Source organism: Corythoichthys intestinalis, chromosome 22 (assembly GCF_030265065.1).
Source record: "Corythoichthys intestinalis isolate RoL2023-P3 chromosome 22, ASM3026506v1, whole genome shotgun sequence".
Taxonomy (NCBI): domain Eukaryota; kingdom Metazoa; phylum Chordata; class Actinopteri; order Syngnathiformes; family Syngnathidae; genus Corythoichthys; species Corythoichthys intestinalis.
Window position 1 is genome coordinate 15,176,974 of NC_080416.1, and position 19,511 is coordinate 15,196,484.

Sequence of the window (19,511 nt, forward strand, 5' to 3'; positions counted from 1 at the left end):
AACAGATTCAAAATGATAAAATGAACTGATAACATCATGCAAAAATAGATTTTGGCTTCAAAATCTATTTATACAGCTTTACTTTGAGGCTTTCGTTGAGTGGGTAATTTTTGACCTGTTGGACAAGGGGTGGAAACGGAAAGTTAAGATCGCAAAGGGGTTAAAAATGCAGACAGAAGTGAAAAATTCTCCATTGTCAGCAGGCCTGTCTGCATTTTTGGGGTTTACGGGCTCAGCGTGTCGACAAAGCAAGTGCATAGCATACGTACACCATTATACATTATTACTGTATGTGTGATGAGTTGGCACTGGACTCTGTCCCTAATGAAGATTTGTAGATTAGATGACAATGATAAAGAAGATCTAGCATGTGCTATTTGAAGTTGTTGATGGTGCAGATACAATTTCAAACAAAATCACTTTTGCATGGATGTTTATTATTCAAACTCTTTAAAGATACAAAAGATATCTCACACTGTTGACTAAAATATGAACCATTTTTTAAGGAAAATTAGTTGTGTTGAAAAAAACAACGTACAAGTGTGCAAAATCACATAACGCTTAAATATCAAGAGCTCTACATTTTACAATCAAATAAAAAAGATGACTTTGGCATGCTGTCACGTGGCTGTTAGAGTTCTATCGCGGTCAATGGCACTGAAACGTGATCATTCCCAGGATTGATTTGAGTGGTCTAGAAGCTGATGTTCTCCTCATAGAGGGACAACAGTAGAAGAACTGCCCAGCCGGTCAGCAGGCCCGCGTTCTGGAGGGCGAAGGTCAGCCACGGCTTTTTGGACTTGATGTGCGTCATGGTGGGCAGCTACGACCAAAAAACACATTTTCCATACATAGCTTGTCAACATTAGTTTCTACTGGTAAAGCTTACTTTTTAGTGGTCCCTAACTGTCGACTAATCACATGCATTCCCTTTCATCGGAAAGATGTACCACCCAGCCTTAAAATATTGATCTCTCATACTAGCCCCAAGACACACAAGGGCGTACTGTATATCTAATCTCAATATTGGTAGGGACGATATGACAGCATAACCTGCATGTACACTTTTTGCTGGGGACGAGACATTAATAAGACCAAACAGATCGGGTGAACGAGAATCAGGACTACATTTCTCACAAATAGGAACCTAATTACAGTGCCCTCCATAATTATTGGCACCCCTGGTTAAGATGTGTTTTTTAGCTTCTAATAATTTTTTTATTCAAATAATATGGGACCTTAATGGAAAAAAAAAGAGGAAAAATCCAACCTTCAATACAAGTGCATTCATTCAGTGGGGAAAAAATCCCACATAACGAAAAAAAATATTTGACATCAAATAATGTGTGTCAGAATTATTAGCACCCCTGGTGTTAATACTTTGTACAACTAACCTCCTTTTGCCAACAAAACAAGGTCTGGGGACTGAGATGGCCATGGGAGGAGCTTGATTTTGTATCTGGTGAACCATTTCTGTGTAGATTTGGCCATATGTTTAGGGTCATTGTCTTGCTGAAAGGCCCAGTGACGACCCATCTTCAGCTTTTGGGCAGAGGGCAACAGATTTTGATTTAAAATGTCCTGGTATTTCAAAGCATTCATGATGCCATGCACCCTAACAAGGTTCCCAGGGCCTTTGGAAGCGAAACAGCACCATAGCATCACTGACCCTCCCCCATACTTCACAGTGGGTATGAGGTGCTGTCTACACGCCAACAAGCTGTTTGGGAGGCATGCACGGAGAAAACCTTTCCTCACTCACAATCATAAACGCAAACGTCTGGAGTTCGCCAAGCGGTATTGGGGCTTCAACTGGGACCGTGTGCTTTGGTCAGATGAGACCAAGATTGAGCTTTTTGGCAACAAACACTCTAAGTGGGTCTGGCGTGCCACGAAAGATGCGCATGCTGAAAAGCACCTCATTTAAAAAAAAAAAAAAGTTTTTTTAAACAGCAAAACCCTATCTGGAGGTGAGAACACGCGAGAGCAGGATTACAGACGCCATGACTTTAACGAGATATTATCATGAATTTACCTTGTTTTAATCCAAAAACTCCATGTAGCATGTATCACTGAGGGTCAAGCCACAACTGTGAATAGCCACAGCTGGATTTTTGGGGGATTTTATGGGTGAAACGTGGTAATATAACATGGGTCGCAATGCAGAAATCGCAGACATCAAGGAGTGGTCGAGATGTACTTTTTTATATATTTTTACCCTTTTAAACTTTTTTTTTTTTTTTTCCAATTTTTCTTTGTTTGGATCGATTATTTATCTAACATATCGGAGAAGATATGACAGTAACAAAAAAAATACAATTAAGCGATAGTTATGAGGTAGATATCGGTGACTTTTTTACAGACGCCATTTTTTTCATTGTGACGTCATTTGTTTAAAAGTTCAAAATATGCGAGTGAATAATTTTTTAAAGTCGTTTTTTTTTTTTTATTAAAGAAATATTAGACATCAATTAATGATTCTAAGCTAAAAATGACAGACATTTTGAATAATAAATATAATTGATTTCCTTCGTTTTATGGCTGGGTTGAAACAAAAGCGGTTGCGCGACGTCTGTAAACGGATTTCCAGGGTAAAACGGACAAATTAAAAGTAGGTCAGGGGCTTAATGCGCCATGAATCTGCTATGGCAGCAAATAGACATATTGTTCTATCAAACACAACAGTTGTTTTGGCTTTAAATACAGCAGTTTCTTTTAAAGAGGAGTGCAAGACCAGAAAATGCTTTTTCAGTCTTGTCTGTGTTTTCTTCCATAAATAAAATAAAAATGAAAATTTGTGGAGAATGAGGTAAACCTCGGTTCACTACATTTCTCACAGTTTAACTAAGGATTATTGTAGAAAACACATACAGGAGGATATTTCTATTAAAGCAGCTTCCAACTTGAGTTCGGGAAATTCACACAGATTAATGTTATGCTAACTCTGACGCAGGTCGGACTTTCAGTAGCAAACTTAGTGCTGTGTTCCCCACCTCCACAACATTGACGTCTTTTTACTAGGGCTGTCAAACGATTAAAAATTTTAATCGAGTTAATTACAGCTTAAAAATTAATTAATCGCAATTAATCGCAATTCAAACCATCTATAAAATATGCCATATTTTTCTGTAAATTATATATATATATTCTGTAAAATAAATGTTGGAATGGAAAGATAAGACACAAGATGGATATATACATTCGACATACGGTACTTAAGGACTGTATTTGTTTATTATAACTATAAATCAACAAGATGGCATTAACATTATTAACATTCTGTTAAAGTGATCCATGGATAGAAAGACTTGTAGTTCTTAAAAGATAAATGTTAGTACAAGTTATAGAAATGTTACATTAAAACCCCTCTTAATATTTTCGTTTTAATAAAATTTGTAACATTTTCAATCGAAAAATAAACTAGTAGCCCGCCATTGTTGATGTCAATGATTACTTAGACAATGCTCATGGGTGCTGAACCCTATAAAATCAGTCGCACCCAAGCGCCAGCAGAGGGCGGCAAAACTCCATAAAACAATTAACAAGTGGGTATTTCACTCTATTGTCATTTAAATGTCTGAGCGGGACATGTGCGTTACTTGCGTCAAATATTTTAACGTGATTAATTTAAAAAATTAATTACCGCCCGTTAACGCGATAATTTTGACAGCACTACATTACAAAAAAAAATTCTAATATTCCTCGTCTTCGAAAGGAGCGGAGGAGGTGACATGTATTTGTGTCGGGGCTGTGACTGTGTGTTTTTTTTTTTAAAGTGGGGGAGGGGAGGGGGTGAAGTCATCAGCAAATCAAATGTGCGTTTGAGGAAAAAACATGGACTGGCACATTCAGTAAGTGAAAAGGGGTCAATATAAATTTGAACATAATGAAAGTAATTCGCTTAATAATGGTAGGGTCCATTCTATCCTTACACCATATGGGAAGACAATCTTTAAATTACATATATAACAGAGTTCATTATATAATGCAAATAAGGTTGCTTCAAAGTTGGTGGCGCCAATTTGAGCATCTTGAATAGTTGGTAGTCTTACTCCCTACCGTCCCTATGCAAACCTACGCCCTTGCCCTTACACTAAACTTAATTTCAAAAAACCCACCTCACCAAGCCCTAAACCTTTAACCCCTTACCCCTAGGCTAACCTTAACCAGAATTCTTAGACTTTGCCCCTATGCCCCTAGGGACCACTAAAAGTAAGCTTTCCCGTTTCTAATCTACTTTAAGTACTCACCATGTCGGCCAAGCCTACATATAGAAAGAGACCCGTGGTGATGGCGGCGATCCACTGCGTGGTGGCCAAATCAGTAGCGACGCTCAAGGCAATATAGAGGCCCACGAATGAGGTCATGGCGCTGCCCACGTTCAAGAGAAGTGCCTTACGTACCGACAAACCGCTGTGAAGTAAGATGGCGAAATCACCTGCAAGAGTTCAAAAAGAATTGTCATGGATATTATGTCATTGTATCTGGAAGCCCTGGCTGTGATTTATCACGTTACCTAGCTCGTGAGGCAATTCGTGACATAGGACGGCCAGCGACGTGGCCAGTCCGGACTTCCACGAAAGGGAGAACGCAGCACCCATCGCCAAACCGTCTGCAAAGTTGTGGATGGCGTCGCCTAAAGTTATCATGTAAGGCAGCAGCCTTTGTTCTGCAAAAGCACGTTGCAATTTATTTAGTCACAATTTATTCTAAATTCTACCTCACGGGAGTTTGACAAATCTTACTTCTAGTTTGCTTTCTTTCATGCTCCTCTTCCTCCTCGATGACCTTGACACACAAAAATCACAATCGAAAGCTGTTAGTTGGCCCTTCATTGCAATTACATTTTTTTTTTTTCATTGACACGCGGGTAAAACAGTCAGGTTTTAGCAGGGGCACCAATGTCAGTACCTCTTTACCCTATCACCCTCCCTCTCTCGGGTTTAGTATTTGACATTTCGGGGGAGGAGTTCATCTTTTTTTTCGGGGCTGAATAAGTGACTTTCCATTCAATTCACGCAGTGTCGTTTTCGTCAACGATGGCGTCAACGAAAATATTTCGTCAACGAACATTTTTTTCATGACGATGACGAGACTATAATGAGCTAAAAACGTGTTTCGGGAGAATAAAACCAAGGGCGTAGGTTTGCATAGGGATGGTAGAGGCATAACACGACCAACTTTTAAAGATGCTGAAATTGTCCTCATCAACTTTTAATAAAATTTGTATAATTTTCAATCAAAAAATAAACTAGTAGCCCACCATTGTTGATGTCAATAATTACACAATGCTCATGGGTGCTTAAGCCCATAAAATCAGTCGCACCCAAGCACCAGCAGAGGGTGACAAAACTCAAAAAAACACAAGTAACATGTTGGCATTGCACTGTGCTGTCATTTTAATCTGTTTGAGCGGGGTATGTGCGTTAATTGCGTCAAATATTTTAACGTGATTAATTTAAAAAATTAATTACCGCCCGTTAACGCGATCATTTTGACAGCCCTACATAAGACCAAATGAACCACCATCATTGCTTCAAGAAGCTTCATTTGGCCATCACTGCTCCCTTGGAGGAATAGTGAACCTCAGCTGCCAACACTGTTGTTGTCCAACATGCCTCCTAGCATGCATTGCAGCGCTACAGATGTAAATAATCAAAATTCATGTTCTGTGCTAGTTATTTCTTCAGTTACTGTTCCAGTTGTTTCATTAATTGCTAGTTATGGTATTTGGTAAGACTTTATATGACAGTGGCTCCATAAAACTGGCATAATTATGACATGACACCATCATGAGCAATAATGATTGCTTATAAAGCTATAACAGATGTCATTTAGTGTTATCTGGCAAATTATCTCACCTTTGAATGGATGTAAAAGATCCAAGCTGGACATATATGGACTTAGTGACGTAATTTGCCGGATGACACTGAATGACATTTGTCATACACATTCAATAATGCCCATGATAGTGTCATGTCATAATAATGACAGTCTTATGACGCCGCTGACAAACAATGTTACCTATTAAGCCAAATAAATCAACAAATAAGCCGCAGGATTCAAAATGAAGCAAAAAAAGTAGCAGTTAATAGTCCGAAAATTATGGTATTTATTAGGGCTGTCAAAATTATCGCGTTAACGGGCGTTAATTATTTTTTAAAATCAATCACGTTAAAATATTTGACGCAATTAACGTAGATGCCCCGCTCAGAGAGATTTAAATGACAGTACATAGTGAAACGCTCACTTGTTGTGTTTTATGGAGTTTTGCCGCACTCTGCTGGCGCTTGGGTGCGACTGATTTTATAGGCTTCAGCATCCATGAGCATTGTGTAAGTAATTATTGACATCAACAATGGCGGGCTACTAGTTTATTTTTTGTTTGAAAATTTTACAAATTTTGTTAAAACGAAAACATTCAGAGGGGTTTTAATATAAAATTTCTCTAACTTGTACCAACATTTTTCTTTTAAGAACTACAAGTCTGTCTATCCATGGATCGCTTTAACAGTATGTTAATAATGTTAATGCCATCTTGTTGATTTATTGTTATAATAAACAAGTAGTCCTTATGTACCGTATGTTGAATTTATATATCCATGTTGTGTCTTATCTTTCCATTCCAACAATAATTTACAGAAAAACATGGCATATTTTATAGATGGTTTGAATTGCGATTAATAGCGATTAATTACGATTAATTTTTAAGCTGTAATTAACTCGATTAAAAATTTTAATCGTTTGACAGCCCTAGTATTTATTTTTCTAATTGAAAAAAAAATCCGCGATGGGTTGAGGGTGCGAAGTTTGACACGCAGAGTAGCAAGGGATCACTGTATTGTGTATCAGTATTCAACACACAATGATATATACGTAGTATGTACAGCATATTTGGTTGGTTGTGTGAAAATAGCTTGGTCATTCTGATTCACATCCAATGTGCACCAATTTCTTACCAGGTCTGCTTTGGAAATAGATTGCTGTTTGTCTTTTTGTTGCCGCTCCTGTTGATACATCTCCAGAACTCGATCGTGGTCACAGTGGTGAGCTTCAGAGTTGTCCTTCAAGGTTTTTAGAATAGAATTAGGGAATATTTTGGAACAAAGGACAAAAACAGTTCCAAACTTCCAAAGCCAATTTTTACCCTGTGGTGGTGATGATGTCCATGCGTGATGATTTCAAAGATGGTCTCCATCAGATAGAAGTAGTAAATACCACCCATCACCACCAGCATCTTCCCCATGTAGTCCGCCAACACCGGCTGATGCGTCCCGTGGTGGTCGTGCGAATGCTCGCTGCCGCCTTCTCCATGCGAGTGCACGTGCAGTCCCAGAAACTGAAGGTATTACGTAAAGACGTGATTCTCATGAAAATGGATTTCTACTCTTTTTCCATCTCACCATGGGCAGAAGGTGTAGCAAAGCGTCCCCAGTGAGCGAACCGACGGCCAGGCTAATGCAAAACTGGATGCACAGCTGGAAGACGACGGTACACGATGTGCACATCAGCAGCGTGATGCCAAACATGGACGCCAGCGTGATGATCACGTTGGCCAGGGTGGCGTACAGATACCCTAAAGCACAACGCAATAGCTTAATGTCTGCGTGGGTGACGTATCGCAGATCTTTTAAAGTTGGAGCTTACTCTCTGTTTCGCTGAGGTCGTCCGGTTTGGGCGGAGGTGAACTGGCGCAGGCCCCGGTTACGATCTGCTGGATTAGCGCCGGGCTAAGATGGGCCATGTCTGATCGACTAAGGTTGGGGGACGTCTCTCCAGAACTATGGATCAGTACCAGTTCCCGTGCAGAAAAACAGTGCTAGGAGAAACAGAGCAATTGGTCATTTTCAAATAAGACGCGAGTTATTACTGTCAAGTGACCTTCTTTGGCAAACTAACCTGCTCCCAGGTGCCGTTCACTTCTGCGTGTTCTTCATGCCTAGTGTGATGGTGATGCTCGTGTTCGTCTTCCTCGTGACTGTGGCTCGACTCCGAGCTGGGTCCGATGTTTAAAGACCTCATGAACGCCTCCAGGTCTGCAAGTTACAAAGGATTTTTTTGCCTTTTGTCTTCCGTGAACTTCATTTTTTGGCTGTTCTCTTTACCTTCAATGGTAAAATTCTCCGAACCCAGACGGTCCATAATGTAGTCCAAGAAGAAGCTCTCTTCAGGGAGCGTGTGGAAGCATCGGCCTTGCAGGGCGTGATACAGGATCCGGCCAAAAACTGCGCCCGCCACTTGAGTCTGCTCTGCGGACATGGCGGCGACCTCAGACATGATGTCGCTTGCCGTGACGCAACTCTGGTTAAAAAGAAAATGGAGTGTCCATTGGTTAATTCCAACCTACAGGTGGAGGCTCCTAAAAAAGTTCCTGAAAGACACCTACAGGCTAATTATTCTGGAAAATTTTGTCAATGTTCAGGTGCATTACTAGACTATACTGTCAAAAAGGTTACCAAGGCTAGGTTCAGACCGCAGGTCTGAATGCACGAATCTGATTTTTTAGTGTTTTCCGACTCGAGTGAGGCATTAAGTTGATGGTTTGAATGGGATAAGTTAAATAGAAGTGGACCTTTTCAAATCCGATCTGGGTCACTTTCGTATGTGGTTTAAATCCGATCTGGGCAACATTTTTCCAGAAAGTGGCAGCGGGCTGAACTGTCAAGTTCCCAAATCGGAATTCTTTTAGGGAAGAGGCGGACTTGATTGCCACAGTGATTGAAAAAAATAAAATGAAGAAAAGGATGAGCCGGATAATGCTCTGTTTTCTTTTTGTGCGCCAAATAAGCAATACAGTGATCCCTCGACCAGAACCTGGCGCGATAAGCAAAAAACCGCGAAGTGGCACACCCCCTACTGAAAAAACAAAACGTGTTCATTGTATATATTCAGATATAGCACTGGAAAGACATACATATAAGACATGTTTTTTCACTTTTTTTCCCAAAGTATAATATATATATATATATATATAGGGTTGTTCCGATCATGTTTTTTTGCTCCCGATCCGATCCTGATCATTTTAGTTTGAGTATCTGCCGATCCCGATATTTCCCGATCCGATTGCTTTTTTTTTGCTCCCAATTCAATTCCAGTCATTGCCGATGATTTTTCCCGATCATATACATTTTGGTAATGCATTAAGAAAAAAATGAATAAAACTGGGACGAATATATACATTCAACATACAGTACATAAGTACTGTATTTGTTTATTATGACAATAAATCCTAGAGATGGCATTTACATTATTAACATTCTTTCTGTGAGAGGGATCCACGGATAGAAAGACTTGTAATTCTTAAAGGATAAATGTGACTTTGTATATTGTGACTAAATATTGCCATCTAGTGTATTTGTTGAGCTTTCAGTAAATGATACTGTAGCCATTTAACTGTTCTGCCCAAATGCATGATGGGAAGTGCAACCATGACTGTGCGTAGTGTCACCCATTGATATACTCTGCGTTGGGAAATAAAATAGGGTGTTAAGAAAAAGATCAAATACTACCTTTCTTCCCGACATTGCTTCCCATGATATTTCTAATTGTTGAGAGAGGGATTGTAAGGCTTTAGCTAATTAAAAAAAGGCTCCAAAGGCCGCCAAAATTCTCTCTACTCATATTACGCTGCCTTTTAGCTCTATATACTGTATAGGCAAACCGGCGCCAATTTAGATTGAGCGTGACAATGCGTGAGTGGGTCATGCAGCGCATGCGTTAATTGTGTTTTTAAAGTTATTACCGCCGTTAACGCGATAAATTTGATAGCCCTACTTTTAGCCAAAACTAAAGACTCTGGATGAGTGTAAGACATTTTGTCTGTAACGTTAAATACAATTAGAAAACGATTTAATTAAAAAAAAAAATAGAATTTTTTTTTTTAAAAAGGCACGTCCGATTTTTTTTGCCGATTCCGATACTTTGAAAATGATGTGATCGGAACGCAAAAATACTTGATCAGGACATCCCCTAGTATTCATATAATATGATTTAATCCAGGCTAAGGGGGTTTATCTGAGAATGGTACAGATTGGTGTATATAAAGGGGATCCAGGAAGCCATGTCTCGGCACAATTGCTGCTTTTATGAAGAAAAACAAAAGTTTACATAAAAAAACATAACAAACGATCGCACGTCCTGCAATGGGTCTATTGCGCATGCGCACATTGCGATGCCAATGTTCAGACAATAAATCGTGTAGGCCTCATGTGTAGTCATTTGTTTTGATGCTTGTGTGCATGTGGGTCAGTTTACTCTGCGCGTGTCGGACTGCGAATTAGTCCGCATGCTTAATACTTGAACGGGCACACCGAAAAAACAGACATGACAAAAAAATCGGAATTCTTCAGTAAGACCTGCGGTATGAACCTAGCCTACGTGTCCAAACTGAACTCAAACCTTGAACCCTTCGATCAGAGGCCACATTTTGAACCATATTAACCAGAGAACCACAGGGCTCGCGGATGAGACCCCAATGTGACAAAAGTCAGGGGGTGGGCAAACCGGTCCTTGAGGGCCGCAGAGGATGCGGGTTTTTGTTTATACCCATTATGAGGACAACCTTTAACCAATCTGTTTCTAACAAGTGCAGTCGGTTGATTGCAGTCAGGTGCTTCTTGTTTCCGCGGAAACCTCATTGGTTTAACTCTCTGTGCTGAATCAGTTGGAACACAGATCAGGACCCCCCTGCGGCCCTCAACGACCGGTTTTCCAACCCCTGACTTAGATGGACTTTTGTCCACAAACAAATCACCTTTATTGGGTAGGCTTGTCACAAACTCACGGCTGACTTCCTGGTTCAAAACGTCCTTCTGAAACTCACACCTTTTACCTTTTGTACAGTGGGGCAAATAAGTATTTAGTCAACCACCAATTGTGCAAGTTCTCCTTCTTGAAAAGATTAGAGAGCCCTGTAATTGTCAACATGGGTAAACCTCAACCATGAGAGACAGAATGTGGAAAAAATGAAAACAGAAAATCACATTGTTTGATTTTTAAAGAATTTATTTCCAAATTAGAGTGGAAAATAAGTATTTGGTCACCTACAAAAAAGCAAGATTTCTGGCTGTCAAAGAGGTCTAACTTCTAACGAGGTCTAATGAGGCTCCACTCGTTAGCTGTATTAATGGCACCTGTTTTAACTCATTATCGGTATGAAAGACACCTGTCCACGACTTTAGTCAGTCACACTCCAAACTCCACTATGGCCAAGACCAAAGAGCCGTCAAAGGACACCAGAGCCAAAATTGTAGACCTGCACCAGGCTGGGAAGACTGAATCTGCAATAGGTAAAACGCTTGGTGTAAAGGACACATGTCCAAAGTGCGGCCCGGGGGCCAAATGCGGCCCGTGGTCAAATTTCATCCGCCCCCCAGCCTGTGTCATAAAATCAATAATGTCTGGCCCGCACGCAGACCTAATAAATTGGTCAGCAGTACCACCAGCATATGAAGTAGCTTACACACTAAATGCTGCTCCTCATTTACCCACTAAAAGGCAGCAGCACTCTAAGCAACATTACCTCGCGTGACCCTTTACTCCCAATTTTCTATAATGGCGACAATCAACAACAACAACAAAAAAAAGAAAGTTGACTGACGGCCGACGCTTCAAGGATAGGTGGAAATTGGACTTTTTTTCACTAAAATACGCAAAAACTGTGTCTGCCTCATTTGCTAAGAGACAGTCGCTGTTTTAAAAGAGTTCGATGCGAGGCGATATTACTAAACAACACACGCTGACATGTACGACAAGATTACAGGGAAGATACGTGGCGAGAAATTGATGCAACTTAAAGCTAGGTTAATTTTACAGCATCAGTATTTCGCAAGAGATAAAAGGGAACGCCACAAAAGCTAGTTGCAAGATTTTGTGAAAATTATTAATAAAAAAAAAAATAATAATAAAGCAAATGTGACACACAGAATGGCATGCTAAAATTTGCATAAATATATTGTTCTACGTAAAGGATGTCAGCCAAGGTCGGCCCCCCACATTTTTACCACACCGATTCTGGCCCCCTTCGCAAAAAGTTTGGACACCCCTGGTGTAAAGAAATCAACTGTGGGAGCAATTATTAGAAAATGGAAGACATACAAGACCACTGATAATCTTCCTCGATCTGGGGCTCCATGCAAGATCTCACCCCGTGGCGTCAAAATGATAACAAGAACGGTGAGGAGCAACAATCCCAGAACCACAAGGGGGGACCTATTGAATGACCTACAGAGAGCTGGGACCACCAAAGGCTACTATCAGTAACACAATGCGCCACCAGGGACTCAATCCTGCACTGCCAGACGTGTCCCCCTGCTGAATAAAGTACGCGTCCAGGCCCGTCTGCAGTTCGCTAGAGAGTATTTGGATAATCCAGAAGAGGACTGGGAGAATGTGTTATGGTCAGATGAAACCAAAATAGAACTTTTTGGTGGAAACACAGGTTCTGGTGTTTGGAGGAGAAAGAATACTGAATTGCATCCGAAGAACACCATACCCACTGTGAAGCATGGGGGTGGAAACATCATGCTTTGGGGCTGTTTTTCTGCAAAGGGACCAGGACGACTGATCTGTGTAAGGGAAAGAATGAATGGGGCTATGTATCGAGAGATTTTGAGTGAAAATCCCCTTACATCAGGAAGGGCATTGAAGAAGAGAAGTGGCTGGGTCTTTCAGCATGACAATGATTCCAAACACACAGCCAGCGCAACAAAGGAGTGGCTTCGTAAGAAGCATTTCAAGGTCCTAGAGTGGCCTATTCAGTCTCCAGATCTCAACCCCATAGAAAATCTGTGGAGGGAGTTGAAAGTCCTTATTGCCCAACGACAGCCCCAAAACATCACTGCTCTAGAGAAGATCTGCATGGAGGAATGGGCCAAAATACCAGCAACAGTGTGTTAAAAGCTTGTGAAGAGTTACAGAAAACATTTGGCCTCCGTTATTGCCAACAAAGGGTACATAACAAATTATTGAGATGAACTTTTGGTATCGACCAAATACTTATTTTCCACCATGATTTGCAAAAAAAAATCTTTAAAAATCAAACAATGTGATTTTCTGGGTTTTTGTTCCAAATTCTGTCTGTCATGGTTGAGGTTTACCCATGTTGACAATCACAGGCCTCTCTAATATTTTCAAGTGGGAGAACTTGCACAATTAATGGTTGATTAAATACTTATTTGCCCCACTGTATATGGTTTCAGGAATCAACTTTAATTCAACAACTGCCCACCAAAGTCTACCCTTTCCTGTAGGTATTTTTATTAACTTCTAGGCTGACTGCTTCTCTTAAAGTCAGTTGATAGATAACCATAAACAAACAGTTTCCCTACTGACCTCAATGTCTGCTGACTCATAGTGCTGAAGAATTCCTCCAAGGACAGCGTCTAATCTGTCAAGGCCCACATGCCGGTGTTCATGCCCATGGCACAGTTTGTCCTCTTCCTGGTCTTGGTGGTGATGTTCGTGGGGATTCCCACTTTCCAGTTGATCCAGGAAGTGTTCCACTTCCTCCCCCCACATGCCCTGGTCAGCCGCGGCGCACACCGCGTTAGGAGAGCTCAGGTAAAGGACGCAGCCGGCGGCGAGGGCACTGAATCCAGAAGCGTCGATGCCGTGTTCATCCTTGACGTCTTTGTGCTGATGGGAGCTGTGATTGTGGGTCAGCTGGTGGACGGCGTCTGATAGGTTGCACTGTAGGAAAATAATACTATATGAGCAAAACTCAACCAAGAGTCGATTGAAAGAGACCTTAGATAAGATAAATGCAAACAAAAGGCAATTTTCAAAGGCAGTTGTTTGGCTGATGACACATATCTTTTTGGGTCAATTGACGTAACTATTTTTATGGTTTGACTCCCTTTTTTTTTTCTTCACTTGTTTAAGGTCAAGTTACAGTCCTGGCCAAAAGTATTGGCACCCCTGCAATTCCATCAGATAATGCTCAATTTCTCCCAGAAAATGATCGCAATTACAAATGCTTTGGTAGTAAAATCTTCATTTATTTTTCTTGCAATGAAAAAACACAAAGGAGAATGGGAAAAAAATTAAATCATTATCATATTACATAAAACTTCAAAAACGGAACGGACAAAAGTATTGGCACCCTTTGAAAAATCATGTGATGCTTCTCTAATTTGTGTAATTAACAGCACCTGTTACTTACCTGTAGCACATAACAGGTGGTGGCAATAATTATGGAATTATTTTTTTATTGTCATCATCATCGGTATCATTGACAATCATTGCAGTTACAAAATGTGATTATGATTTGCCCGAAGGAACCGAAGAAGACGACAAAGGCGGACGCGATAAAGCATATGCTTATCAGTTTCCCGGCCCCCATACAACTAAACACGCACATTCAGGCATGGAACATACATCAAAACTGTAAAATAACACAGTCAACAATCTGGGTTTGGTAACTAAGCGTCCAGTCAAGCATCTCGATTAATTTTTGGGTTATGACTTTGTCATGTCCCTGACATTTTTGCAGCTATTGTAGTCAGTTGGTCAAAACTCGTAATAGCTTTCATCTTCATATCTTGCGTCTTGACAAGGATCCTGCAATCCGAGAGCCAGGTGTTGGCTATTTTCCCAGCTTTCTTGAGTTGACGTGCTTTTTTTCTTGCAATTTCGGCATTTCGGCGAGTCAAGTTGTCATTCAAAAAAATCTTCGAGCCTTTCAGGTGGCGGCGCTGGTTAAGCAGGGCAGTCTTGGTCTTGTGGTCTGTCAGCTTCATGAGCACCGTCGCCGGTCCTCTCCCCCCAGATGGGAGCAGAAGGCAGCGACGGATGTCCAGCGGTTCCATGTTTATTCCATACTCTTTCAGCTTAGCAATTGCCAGTTGCGCCACTGTGTCCCTTGGGCCAGGCGTCAGTTGTAATCCAGAAATGATGAGCTCATTTGCGCGTCGGCACTGGTCGAGGTCGTCAGCTTCTTGATGCGAACATCTCTCTCCTCGACCGCCTGCTTGAGTTTCTCGTTTTCAGCGCGAATTAAATAGAGCTCTCTGACGATTTCTTGATTCTGGTTTTGAATCAAGCCAGTCAAGGAGACCTCCAACTTCTGTATGGAGGATTTTATTTCATCCAAGTCTCCAGGTTTCAAATTCTTTGGAGCCATACTGGGAGTCGAGCTTGCTGGCCCTGAGCGCTTATCGGTTAAGATAAGAGAGTGCTTCAGAGTGCGTCTGTACGCGTTGGAGGCTGAGCAGCGAATTAAATCACACTTGCAGCCAGTTAAAATGGATTAAATTTGACACAACCTCAGCCCTGTGTCCTTGTGTGTACCACATTGAGCATGGAGAAAAGAAAGAAGTCCTCAGAACTGTCTGAGGACTTGAGAAGCAAAATTGTGAGTAAGCATGGGCAATCTCAAGGCTACAAGTCCATCTTCACAGTTTGATCAATAAGTGTAAAGCCCATGGCAATGTGGGTAACCTCCCTAGATGTGGACGGAAAAGAAAAATTGCCTAGAGATTTCAACAAAAGATTGAGCGGATTGTGGATAAAGAACCTCGACTAACATCCAAACAAGTTCAAGCTATCCTGCAGTCCGAGGGTACAACAGTGTCAACCTGTACTATTCATTGGCGTCTGACTGAAAAGAGACTCTATGGTAGGATACCCAGGAAGACCCCACTTCTGACCCAGAGACATAAAAAAGCCAGACTGGAGTTTGCCAAAACTTACATGAGAAAGCCAAAAACGTTTTGGAAGAATGTTCAGATGAGACAAAAGTAAAGTTTTTTGAGAAAAGGCATCAACATAGAGCTAACAGGGAAAAAAACAAGGCCTTCAAAGAAAAGAACACGGTCCCCACAGTCAAATGGCGGAGGTTCCCTGATGTTTTGAGGTTGCTTTGCTGCCTCTGGCACTGGACTGCTTGACCGTGTGCATGGCATTATGAAGTCTGAAGACTACCAACAAATTTTGCAGCATAATGTAGGGCCCAGCGTGAGAAAGCTGGGTCTCCCTTGGAGGTCATTGGACAATGACCCAAAACACACCTCAAAAAGCCCTAGAAAATGGTTTGAGGGAAAACACTGGAGACTTCTAAAGTGGTCAGCAATGAGTCGGACCAACTGGGCACTTAGACTTCCATTCTCCATGTCAAACAGCTGAACAGGACAGGTTAAAAAAATAAAAGAAGGAAAAGTTGACGAGAGATTTCAACGAAAGATTGTGCGGATGGTGGATAAAGAACCTTGACAACAGTGCTGCAGTCCGAGGGTACAACAGTGTCAACCTGATACCCAGGAAGACCCCGCTTCTGACCCAGAGAGTTAAAAAAGTTAGGCTGGAGTTTGCCAAAACTTACCTGAGAAAGCCAAAAACGTTTTGGAAGAATGTTCTCTGGTCAGATGAGACAAAAGTAGATTTTTTGAGAAAAGGCATCAACATGTAGTTTACAGGAAAAAAACGAGACCTTCAAAGAAAACACGGTCCTTACAGTCAAACATGGTGGAGGTTCCCTGATGTTTTGGGGTTGCTTTGCTGCCTATGGTACTGGGCTGCTTGACCGTGTGCATGGCATTATGAAGTGTGAAGACTACCAACAAATTTTGCAGCATAATGTAGGGCCCAGCGTGAGAAAGCTGGGTCTCCCTTGGAGGTCATTGGACAATGACCCAAAACACACCTCAAAAAGCCCTAGAAAATGGTTTGAGGGAAAACACTGGAGACTTCTAAAGTGGTCAGCAATGAGTCCAGACCTGAATCCCATTAAACACCTGTGGAGAGATCTGAAAATGGCAGTTTGAAGAAGACACCCTTCAAATCTCAGCGACCTGGAGCAGTTGGCTCCAAAAATCTAAAATTCCAGCAGAGCATTGTAAGAAACTCATTGATGGATACCGGTAGCGGTTATTTGCAGTTATTTTGTCTAAAGGTTGTGCTACCAAATATTAGGTTGAGGGTGCCAATACTTTTGTCCAGCCCATTTTTGGAGTTTTGTGTAAAATGATAATGATTTTTTTTTTTTCATGCTCTTTTGTGTTTTTTCATCGCATGCTAAATAAATGAAGATATTACCACCAAAGCATTTGTAATTGCAATCATTTTCTGGGAGAAATTGAGCATTGTCTGATAGAATTGCAGGGGTACCAATACTTTTGGCCAGCACTGTATGATCTCTTTTAGTTCCATCAGTTGGCACAATTCATAACGCACTTTTCTTTATTTGAGATCACGCTGACATGTATCAAGTTCAAAGACTTCTCGAACGCTGATAACAAAGTCTACGTCACATTTATGCTCACAAATGTTTAACATTATCATCACAGAGGTGCAAAAGCTATCGTCCGCGGGCCTTTTCCGGTCCCCTGATTGCCTAACGTGCAATTTTAAAAGCCTTACAAAGGTCACTGAAGAAATTAAAAAAAGAAAATATATTTTAGAAAATATACCTTAAAAATACAATAAATAAATAACTTCAAACTGAAGCAAATGGTGATAAAACTATTTTCCTATTAGTGTTGTATTTATAGTTAATAATAAATATTTTGGTTTTGTTGAATGAATAATACATTTTAACTTTTTAAAACTTTAATCCTTAGTAATTTGCCAAACGTACACACTATTTTTTTCTTACTTGAATGCATTAATGAATAAAATGAACATTTTTATAATTAGGATGAAGTCACTTTGATGATTAGCAAATAAATATTTATGATCATTATTGTTTATGAATCATCAAGAGACATATAATTATAAATATGTTGATTCTGTTACTTGATTTATACATGAAAGTTATAGCAAACATTTCCAGTACTACTTCAAAAATTAATACATTAATCATATCCTCTTGTACTGTTACTATTTGTTATTTAAATAATAGATATTCAAAAAAAAATTTTTTTTTTCAAGTTTATAAAAATACTATTTAATTGAATGTCGAGGTTTCTACCTGGAAAATTAGTTCATACAGAATATACGTATGAAACAAATTTAAAGGAACACATTATATTTAATACTTGTAAATATATATATATATATATTCTGTATATACATATATTTTTAAATTATACTTTGGGAAAAAAGTGGAAAAAAACATGTCTTATATGTATCTCTTTCCAATACTAAATCTGAATAAATACATTTGAAAAAAAAAAAAAATCTATGTCTTGAATGCATTCATGAATAAAATGAACATTTTTATAATTAGGATGAAGTCACTTTGATGATTAACAAATAAATATTTATGATCACTATTGTTTATAAATCATCAAGAGACATAATTATAAATATGTTGATTCTATTTTGTTACCTGATTTATACATGAAAGTTACAGCAAACATTTCCATTACTACTTCAAAATTTAACACATAAATCATATCCTCTTGCACTGTTACTGTTTGTCATTTAAATAATAGATATCCTAAAAAAAAAAAAAAAAAAAATTTATAAAAATACTATTTAATTGAATGTCGAGGTTTCTACCAGGAAAATTAGTTCATACAGAACATACGTATAAAACAAATTTAAAGGAACACATTATATTTATTACTTGTGTATATATATAAATATATATATATATATTAATTATACTTTGGAAAAAAAGTTAAAAAAAACTAAATCTGAATAAATACATTGAAAAAAAATATATATATATAGTGTGGGGGGCGGGGGCTACTTCGCGGTTTTTCATTTATTGCGGCGGATTCTGGTCCCCATTAATCGCGAAAAACGGGGGATCACTCATAGTGGTGACTTTAATAAATATTATGTAATTAATAATAAAGACTTATCTTTACCAAAATCTCAACAAAACACGTTAACCCCTTGATGTCTATTGTGGCGAATTTGTGACGTTCAAGCTTAACGCAGCCTCAATACCTTTTATGTTGGTGTATTTAATCTATGATATTATTTATATTTTGTATTTTTCACCTTTTAACTTCCATACCTTTTTGACTGGGAGTGCTAACAGTGATCGAACCACTCCCCAGTCAAACTGAATTGGACGTCTATTCCCGTCGATGGCAGTGAAACATGAACATTCAATGCTGATCATCCCAGTTGAAATGGGTTAAATGTCTATCACTGTCAATGGCATTGAATGAGATCATTACCTTTCTCACCTTTTGGCTTCAGTTAAACTTGATTTTTTTTTTTTTTTTAAATCAATAATTTATAATTAGTCTTTGTGATAAAGACCGTGGCACTATCAGGAGGCTTTTGGACCTCGAACCTTTAAGGCGGGAAAAACATTTCTAAGCCGTACCTTTCCACACGACACATCTCCGGCGCAGTGCACACGGTTCTCCAGCGTATTAAAGAGCGCGACGAGCGACTCCTCTCCCAGAAGCGAGTGCGGCTGGCCGGGCAGCAGCTGCTCTAACACCGCTGCGTACGCCTCCTCCACGGCGGGACAAGCGGTCGCCGGTGCCCCTGTCAGAACAGAAAGAACGAACAGCAAAGCTCGGCCGAACTTCATTTTAGAATCAACTATTGTGGTTGATGTGCTTCTGCTCAATTTCGAGTGCAAATTTGAGAAGGAACGTCGCCGCTGG

The 19,511-nt window shown here is 39.9% G+C and overlaps 1 protein-coding gene across 1 annotated transcript; it reads right to left on the bottom strand.

Annotated features, from left to right (window-relative positions):
• Nucleotides 1-17: 17 nt before the first annotated feature.
• slc39a4 (solute carrier family 39 member 4) lies at nt 18-19,511 on the bottom strand. Its single transcript, XM_057827233.1, has 12 exons — nt 19,223-19,511; nt 13,333-13,689; nt 8,106-8,301; nt 7,900-8,036; nt 7,648-7,819; nt 7,404-7,576; nt 7,148-7,339; nt 6,960-7,064; nt 4,746-4,788; nt 4,517-4,669; nt 4,251-4,438; nt 18-823 (listed from the first exon to the last, which is right to left on the bottom strand). The coding sequence occupies exons 1-12, from the start codon at nt 19,433-19,435 to the stop codon at nt 695-697; spliced, it is 2,058 nt and encodes a 685-aa protein (XP_057683216.1). The 5' UTR covers nt 19,436-19,511; the 3' UTR covers nt 18-694.

What these genes read in the sequence shown, in the direction of transcription:
- slc39a4 (XM_057827233.1), bottom strand. Translation starts at nt 19,435, where the DNA reads ATGAAGTTCGGCCGAGCTTTGCTGTTCGTTCTTTCTGTTCTGACAGGG. An exon ending in GAGATGTGTCGTGTGGAAAG is followed by an intron (nt 13,690 to 19,222) that starts GTACGGCTTAGA and finishes ATTTTCCTACAG; the next exon opens with TGCAACCTATCAGACGCCGT. An exon ending in GACATCATCACCACCACAGG is followed by an intron (nt 7,065 to 7,147) that starts GTAAAAATTGGC and finishes AAAACCTTGAAG; the next exon opens with GACAACTCTGAAGCTCACCA.